A 9,118-nucleotide genomic window follows, 5' to 3' on the forward strand; every position below is an offset into this window, starting at 1 on the left:
GCGCCCCATGAGGAGAGAAGGTGCGAGGAACCACAGCAGAGGCGCCCGTACAGCAACATGGAGATCATGGCTATGTGCAATTCTGGGTAGATTTCAGTAAGGAAAACGCCTGTGTAACACCCTGCAGAACTGACAGCAACCATCCCAGGAATGTGGGAGGCTGGGATTACATCTCCAGGAGTACCAGGTTATGTGTTTAGCCAAGGGGGGGGCGGCCCTAGTGGCAGTCCCAGTGGGACGCTGCATAGTAGGCAGCAGTTAGCAGGAGTGACGCTGGACTGTAACAGTGCAACTACCTGGGCATGTAAAGAAACTAGAGCTAAGTGTGGCAGCAGACAACCTGAAAGGTTCAGCTCTGCTTTTTCAGACTGCAGAACGGGCCAGCATGTCCCCAGGCCAGGACGGAAAGGAATCAGCACACACCCAGGACAGCTGGCCCAGAAGGGTCCCAAAATCTCACCCATCACAGCTTCTATGTTTCTGTGCAAGCCCAGAGGAGCTTCATCAGGTGGTGGAGGAGCTCTAAGCATAGATCACAGCTACCAAAACCCCTCTGAGATCTTTTGGTCAGGGGCTGAATCACTGCAGCCTGAAGTCCTTTCACAGAGGCTCTGACAGGCCTGCTCTGCTTTGGGCCTCTTGCTGTAGGGCTGCCCTGAGCTATGGGCTGGGCTGACACCGCGCTGCCTGGAAGCCTCTGCTGTGGGGGACATTTGATGGCAGTTCTCCAGCACTCTTTACTTGGTAGTTTGGTCTTGCTTTTTGCATACATGTTATGTGCACGCAGCTCTCCACTGCTAAATTCCTGCCTCCAGCCTCCTAAGTAACGACGTGCACCACCTCTTCCACACCAAAACTCCTCTCACACCACCACAACAAAGCCAGCTCTGCCCTGCCACCTTCTCCTTGCCACTGGCTGAGACAAAGAACGTTTGGGAAGAGAAATGAGGGATGAGAAGAGAGAAGAAACAAAACAAACCAGAAAAGAGCTTCACTCCCCTCCACATTCTGCCTCTACCCAGAGCTGAGTATTGCTGCTGCAGACCAGAGGTGAGCTGGTCGCTCCCTCTCCTCTCCAGCAGCCTGTTTGGTCCTGCACAGGTGAGCCACCATGGGGATCTACTGCTGGTCACCCCTGATCTCAGACCTGCTGCCTGGAGCAATTGCCCTCCACTCTGCTTGTCCTTTTGGATGCTTTTGCCAGGGGATCTTGTGACAGTTACTCACTTTGTGGCCAACTCGAAAGCCACTCACTCCCTGCTCACCATTCCCCACCAGCTCAGGGGTTGCCAACTCTACTGGCAGCACGAGCGAATTGCAGCATTGACCACGGGGAATATCAGAGGACCCATGGGGCTGACTGCATCCATCCCTCTCAGACCAGCCTTGACAAGTGCTCTGCCCCAGTACAACAGCATCCTTGGAAATCACGAGAGGCAGCAACTACTGACAGCCACCGAGACGAGCTCTGCTCCCATTATCCCCCCGCAGTGACCAGGGAGAAGGTAATATCACACGAACAGATTACAATTGTGCTAGTGGTGAAGCCAACCTTCTGATCTACAGAAATGATAATAAATAATAAAATAACATCATAACTTAAGATCTGTGTGTAGTCCAGCTACAAAAATTTTAAAATATGGGATAATTTAACTCATACAATACTGCTCTCTGTATAAGTAAGACATTTTCCTTCATTTTGCCATGAGGCTATAAATTACCACAGTTAAATTCAAACCAATATTTCAACATAAAATGTAAACAAACAAAGCAACAGAAGTACCTGTCCATGGTCCATTCCTGCCATTCACCTCAGGCTGGTGTGCCAGTCTGCTGAGCAGCACCCAGCAGCGTGGCCGTGTGCCACACGTGTGGCACAGCCTCGCAAGGAAGGGCAGAGTGAAAGCTCTTGCAGGGGGACATCAACTAAGGTGGGAAGGAGGGAGGCAGGGGGAAACGTGCTCTATCATTTTGTTCTCTTTTTAGAAGAGTAGTGTTTGAAGGGAAGGCACTATGAGTTCTATCAGAAAACAATTTTTTTTCTCATCTGCCAATGCCTCAGCCTGTCACCTACCAGTACTATCCTCACTTTCACCTGCAGAGTTTCAGCCTGAAGGAGAAACAAAGGCCTCAGGGTACACCTGAGACATAGCTGTGCCACAGCCACCATCAAGATTCCCTGTGCAACCAGTTTTGCACAAAGCCTGACATGAAGGGCAGGCAGCTGTTAATGCTTTCAAGAATGTACAGTGAATAAGGAGACAGAGCAGGGCTGATGCTCTTCTCTTGGCCAGTGATTCCCAGTCTTGCCCCTCAACATACAGCTCTCTGCTGGTTATCGATGCTGTTGTAGGTGAGAGGCTGCTTCTCCAAGTCCAGTACAGGCATCTCCAGTTTCCTCCCCAGAAGAGTGCTCAGGCTCTGCAGAATGTGCTTTCCGTTGTTTGCAAGTTCTTGCTTTTCCAACACTGATTTGATTGATTTCTTTGACTGACTGAAACAGACAGGAGGTAAGAGGAGGAAGTAAACTGGGAAATGGCACACTGCATCTGAAAGAGGTTTCCCTGCTCAACTGGAGAGCAACACTGCCAGAGTGAAGCAAGGACGATGTTAAGAAGTGCTCTTATACCAATTCTTGAGAGGACGAGGTTAGAATACACTTGCAGGATCTCACAACAAAATGCTGAGTAAAAAAAGAAACTAAAAATCCTTAAAATAAAACCCACTATTACATTCCTGGGGATGTATCGACTCAGAAGACCCTGGATGTTAGCACCTCGGCACCAATTTTCTCCAGGAACATGTCCACCTTCTGATTAAAAATGACCCAGCTGGTTATACTGAATACGCTTTGTTCACAGGTTACCCTATAGTAAGGTCTTTTTATGCTTCCTCATTTGATAAGACTGAGTGGTTTCATTTTCTTGATCTTTTCTCCAATCTTCAGGGCCACAAGGCCTGGTCCCCTGTGAAAGCAGCAAGAGAATCCCCCCGCGTTTGTACACAAAGCTGTCCAGGCAGGACTCCCAGGATGTTTCTCTGTAGTGTGCTTGCTTTCTGAACTTTTTTTTTTTTTGCAACAAGTCTGTGTTTCTATAAATACAATCCACTCTTTACAGTAAAAAGTGTTAAAATGTCAAAAAAATAAATATCCATGTTACAGTAACTAGATTATTCAATAAAATACATCCCTGCCATTCTTGATTGAAATGCTCAAAGAGAATTAATTTCATTTGGACATTTTCCAGAGATTCGTGTTATTGCAAATCACTCCTGGGGTGGGAAGGAGAAGCATCTTCTCTTCCTGTAAAGTGTGATGAAGGGGAATGAAGTAGAATCTCAGGGAAATCAAAATGCCAGTATCAGGAAGCTTTGGGGGAGATCTGTATTACCAAGTAGCAGAGCTGCAGGGCTTATTGGTCCTGACCGTGGCATCAGAACACTCCCCTTCAGAAGAGTCACAGTCTGATTCTCCAAACTGTGCTGCTGGGTTCTGCAAAGCAAAACAAAAGAGGGAGACCTGAGCGACAATCCTGTACCGTAGATCAACCGCACCCACTCAGTCTTTACCAGCAAACAGGCAAAGGTCACCACCAGCAGGCACAGAGAGACTAGCAGCACACAGGAGACAGCAACAGCACACAGTTGCTCTACCAAAGGTCACTTGTGCCCCTCAGTGAAGGGACAGCAGAAAAATATCTGGTCAGACCACTCTCAACACAGAGTTATGAGAAGATGGTGCAGCAGACTCTGCCCTACCCCTCCCAAACACTTGTAAGACAGTAAAAGGAAGAAAAAATTCTAGGTTTGTCAGCAAGGTTGCCAATGGTTAAGTTTGAGGCAGACTGTTTATATCCATTCTGTTTCATTATCTACTTTATGTGCTATTTTTTATCCCACTTAATGCAACTGCAAATCTGACGGCCACTGAATATCACACTCATTTTGACCAGCAAATTAGGTTCAGCTTTGTTTGTGCTGCTTCCCTCCATCTACTCATATGGCCAAATATGAGAAAGATGGGGTATTTCAGCCGTTGCTTTGCTGTAATATAGCTATCACAGCACTTCCTAGGTAGTCATCCCACTTTCTGGCCCTTGGATTCCTTTCCATAACATTTTATTTATCTTTTTTTTTTTTTCTCAGTAGAGGGAAGAGGGGATAACTAAGCTTACAACTCACCTCACAGCTGTGTTCATCCGCACAAAGTTTGCCCAGAGACATTTGAGTCTTGACTCTCCGCACAGCACACTCTTTGTCTGAAAGCCCATCAGACTGGGTGGAGATTTCAATGGGGATCTCTGGAGTCTGGGACAACATGTCCTCCAGCTTCTCAGCCAGCTCGTCTTCCAGCTTGGTGCCCAGCTCATCTGGGCTGTTTGAATGATCGCTCGTGTTCCCTTCCTCTCCATCTGACACAGAGAAGTTCTCCGAGCTGAAGGTTGAGTAGGACTGGCAGCTACTAATGCAGCGGTGAGGTCTGCAAACAGGAGAGCAGTTTAGCTTGTATCACAGTGCCTCTGACTGCAGAGGAAAAGCAAATTTCCTGGTGCTGTGTTCCACTACTCTGCTACAACCCACCTCTACAGACCCCACTCCTCGTGTCCACTCAGTGCTGGGGTGAGCCAGTCCCCAGGAGTCCCCTGCCAGCTACAAAAGTGAAGAGTTTCGCAGTGGACAGCTCTCTGCACATACTCTCACTGCACGCAGTAAGAATGAGCTGGTGGGCCAGCACAGCATTAGGGTTCAAGTACAGGGAACTCTGTTTCTGACATAGAGCAAGGGTAGCTTGCTTTCCAGACACGTATCACAATCAAACCCTCACATTAGCAGCGCAGCGAACGCAGAGTGGCTGCTGCATCCTTATCCAGGCTCCCCCAGCAAACGTCTCATCCTCCTTTCTGAAGCACGCAATGCAGAGCAGATTTTTGCACCCGGCACTGGCATCCTCAGCACAAGAATAGGACTTGATCACTGTAACAGGTAGCCTAGGCTACTCAGTCCTCTTCTCCCAAGCAGTTATCGTTCAGGCACACACTTTTCCACACTGGGCTAAGGGCTTGATCCTTCCAAAAATGTCTTTGAGCAAAACAGGTCCTATCCCTGGAAACAGCTTTACATCAACTCTCCCAAGAGCCTCTTCTCACTCTAAGAACACATCTCCAGCTGAGTCATAACTGCTCTGCAAGGCTGGCGGTAAGAGCTCTGCAGAGTGTTGGGCTGCCTTTTGCATCTTGGAGCTATGGAAATTTACCACCTTTTGAATGATTTAGTTCAAGATCTGCATCTTTAAATGCATCTGTTCTTATTTAGTGTCATCTGATACATGTTCATACTAGATGATCTGCCCTGGAACATATTTTTAACGGTCCTTTTTCCCAAAGAAAGGCTGTACTGCAGGGCTCAATCTAATTCAACTGGGAATACCTGCATCACCTGGCAGTGATCCTAACAGCCAGGCTGGAATTTAGGTATGTGTGCTCAAAAAACAGGATCACAGTTACCTGAAAGTGGAAATCGCCTCATGCCAGCATTCAACAGTAATGGTACAAATACTAGCTGACTGAACATGCCAGAAGGCCCCCAACAGGCCATTACATTGAACTCAGGAAAGGCAATTTTTCTTCCAAGTTAGATAAACACAGAAGAAGCAATAATCACTCAAGAACTGTTGGAGTCAGAAAACTCATCTATCCCAGCACTCTGTCTCCATCCCTAGGCAAGAAGTAGGAGAACAGAGTGTGTAGACAGCCTCCTTTCTCCTGGCATATCTTGCTGGTTTGTACCATTCAGCAAATTAGGCTTCGGAGTTGAAGATCAAACCTGGATAACAGTGCTTAACAGCCCCTGATGGATTTACATTCCATAAATTTAACACTTAGGACTTCTCTATGTTTTCATTGCACAGCATACCTTGAGAATGAGCTCCACATCTGAAAATGTTTTGAATGGAAAAAGAACTTTCTTTTGTTCCTTCTAAACCCCTTGTTTGCTGCACTGGGTGTCCCTAAACTGAATGTCTATTGTCTATGTCCTTGTCTATTTTCTCCACATAACTCACAATTTCACAGATCTCTAGTGTTGCTGCTTCTCCTGCTAGGCTAAGATCTCTCATGGATTTAGTCTCTTCTACAGAAACTATCTCTAAACATTCTTGTCACACTTCTTAGTACCTTTTCAAATTCTTCCATGGTCTCTGAGCTGGGGCAACGAAGGTGGCATTTAGGATTCAAGATGCAAGTGTGCCGTGGATGTATGTAACAGCAGACAAGCTTTTATTTTCTTTTCTGCTCCTTTCCTAAAAACCTTTAATCCATCTGCCCACCAGATCACTTCTGCACTTCAAGTAGCTGCTTTCATAAACCTATGGCACCGATTCCATGATCTCTTTCCAGAGCACAGGACTGTAAAACCTGCTATTACATAGGCTTAAGTAGGAATGCTCCATCAAGTCTTACTTTACAGGTCACACCATCAAATTTCATCTGCCATGTTGTCACCTAGCTCTTCAATCCTATCTGAATTCAAAGGTGTTAGAAGTCTGCCCCACCACAGCAACAGCTAATAAACAACATTTGAAAGAGTCCACAAAGGGTCCCAACATCCAGTAAGTCTGATTCTAGCAAAACAGATGCAGCAGCTGATTTTTACAGGCTGAATTACGTTATGCAGTGTGATCAAGTTGTGCTACAACTTCTGCAGAAGAAAAGCTGTTCTAGAGAGAACATCTCTGAATAGGTTGAACATGAGTGAACGTGATGGATCAGATGAGGGTGGATGGGATGCACTGAATGTGATTCTGTTCTTTTGCCAGCACCTTCCACAGCTTCAATGCTGGTGTGCAGCCGCTATGACAGTTCTCCCGAGTTTTGTCCCAACGAAAGGAGATTAGAGTGAATTCACCTTTTACCTTTGTCTACGAGGAAACTCCACTTCACTGTCTACTTCGCCCTCTTCCTCTTCTGAAGAGTCATCACCACTCTGGCAGAACACAAGGACAAGAATGGTGTCACATTTAGCGAAAGAACAAACATGGAACTATGCAGCTGCCCCTTGGTCCTCCAGGACAAAGTCACTGTGTCAATAGGCGGCAACAACCTAGACAAGAAAATTACCTGCATATCAATGAAAACTGACTCAGACACCTTCTTACCAGGAGATTATTCCAGGCAGTCTTAATGCTGCCATTTCTGAATTTGGAGTGATTGACTCGGAAATACACTGGAGTACTTTAGCAGTCACTGAGTACATAATGTTCCGGATTTTTACAGAAGCAAATCAAGTAATTAGTATTATACTGAAATCCACATAAATTATTGAGCTGATTTGGCACTCTCAGCTTTGCAACGTCTACCTCCTTGTACAGGAGTCCATCACAGAGCAGGATGGGGGATGACACAGCTTTTGCTGGTGGGTTTCACCAACTAGGAAAAGTTGAGTTTTGTTTCATTCTCTACCTCAGTAAGCACAGAGCCTTTTACTCCTCTTTCCCGATCCAAATATACCCCCTGCACTCTTGGTTTTTACAGCCACCTTCCACCCTATCCATGTTGCCAACACCTCATTGAGACTCAGCCTCTATCTCATCCCACCCACTTGTAATAAAAAGTCCTCCCCACTCGCTTCTGGGTCCAAATCACAGTCTCGGTCTGGTACTCGTCCTTTTTTCCTTCACTTTTCCACTCAGGCTCAGTTTTCCTGCTCTTTGAATTCCATTCACACTGGTTCCTACTTCTCTTGCCAGCTGGATGGAAGCAGGAGGAATTAAGGAGGATCGTTTCAGTGCAACTTTGCTGTAACATCTTTTTGACTCTTGCAAAATCTTCATGAGATACATGAGAACTATAACTTTCAGTTAAGGGAGACAGTTTCTGGCAGGTTCAGCAAAAGACATATCCCCAAGACCATGGCAAATGTCAAATTTCTGTTCCAAGGCACAGCAGCGCTACAGATGCTCAGTGTAACTGTTACATGATATTTAACAGCACCAAAAGAATGCATTTACACATTCCTTTGTTTTAAGAAAGGCTTGAAAACATTATGAAGACTGTTTCAACAACAAAAATTCAGTAGACCAAGTTTCAGTTCAAATGAAAACTGGCTAAACTGGAAATAACAGAACTAGGCCCTATCAAAACCACATTTGACAGCCCTCATTACTGGCAGTATGATCCAACACGCCTACGGCACTTCTCAATACAACCAACTTGAAAAGTATGTCCAGATTACAAAGAAAAGTTCAAATAAGCATGATTTCTTTAAGATAAAGTTGTATACGTAACTCTACTGCTACATACACGGGAAATATGGCTTTGCTACTATCCTATATCGAGATATTAGCTTATGCTGCACACATTTTTTGGTGGAGAAGGAAGATTTTTTTCAAATCACCATGCTTTGTCCTTACCTTTTGAAGGGGTCTTGCTTTGCAAGGCAGCACTGAGGAAGCCATGTGCTGGGGAGTGCCTAGGGCAGATGCTGACTTGCAATTGCTGAAGCCCTCTTCCTCCGCCTTCTCAATGAACTGCGCATTTTCATACAGGGAAACAGATGTTGGTGACTGAGAATGGCTCGTCCCTGCTTCAACAGACGACATCTGTACCTGACCACTGTCCTCTTCCCTGCACTGAAGACAGGAATTATAGGGATCTGTTTTGCAACACTCCCAATGATCAGCTTTGCTTTCTTTGCTCTCCAGATTCCTGCGGCAATCTGCTTCCATGGCAGTGGAGATGAGATCGGGGCTGGAACCCGACATCCGCCTTTGCGCATGGTTACTGAGAGGGCTCCGCAGCGCTGCCGCAGGGCCAAAGTACCTCAAGTTGTTTGCACAGTTGGCAATATCTTGTCCGTGGGCATGAAGCCGTGAGTGATGGCCATGCGGATGGCTGTGGCCAGGTTGCTGTGGTAGGCCGGGGTGATGAGAATGATTATGAGGTGGAGGTGGGGGTGCATCATCTTGCACTGGCTGGTTTTTCAAGATCCCTGCAAAATCATTATAGCTGCCTTTGCTGTTCCCTCGGCGGTGACGTGGCTTACTGCGGTAGCGGCTTTTGCCACTCAGTGTTGACATTTTGGGACTTCCTGAGACTGGTGAGCCATTGGATGCTGCTTCTGT

At 46.3% G+C, this 9,118-nt stretch overlaps 1 protein-coding gene across 1 annotated transcript; it reads right to left on the reverse strand.

The window, feature by feature from the left end:
- Positions 1-2,900: 2,900 nt before the first annotated feature.
- On the reverse strand, positions 2,901-8,864 carry MAP3K13 (mitogen-activated protein kinase kinase kinase 13). Its single transcript, XM_009864339.1, has 5 exons — positions 8,408-8,864; positions 6,911-6,981; positions 4,183-4,480; positions 3,393-3,493; positions 2,901-3,304 (listed from the first exon to the last, which is right to left on the reverse strand). The coding sequence occupies exons 1-5, from the start codon at positions 8,756-8,758 to the stop codon at positions 3,268-3,270; spliced, it is 858 nt and encodes a 285-aa protein (XP_009862641.1). The 5' UTR covers positions 8,759-8,864; the 3' UTR covers positions 2,901-3,267.
- Between the last annotated feature and the right edge of the window lie 254 nt (positions 8,865-9,118).

Source organism: Apaloderma vittatum, unplaced genomic scaffold (assembly GCF_000703405.1).
Source record: "Apaloderma vittatum isolate BGI_N311 unplaced genomic scaffold, ASM70340v1 scaffold45380, whole genome shotgun sequence".
NCBI lineage: Eukaryota > Metazoa > Chordata > Aves > Trogoniformes > Trogonidae > Apaloderma > Apaloderma vittatum.

Bases quoted from the DNA above. Each gene is read 5' to 3' on its own strand.
- MAP3K13 (XM_009864339.1), bottom strand. From the start codon at position 8,758: ATGTCGGGTTCCAGCCCCGATCTCATCTCCACTGCCATGGAAGCAGAT. The intron at 6,982-8,407 runs GTAAGGACAAAG...GTGTTCTGCCAG, and splicing joins AAGCAAGACCCCTTCAAAAG to AGTGGTGATGACTCTTCAGA. The intron at 3,494-4,182 runs GTGAGTTGTAAG...TTTGCTTTGCAG, and splicing joins CGGATGAACACAGCTGTGAG to AACCCAGCAGCACAGTTTGG.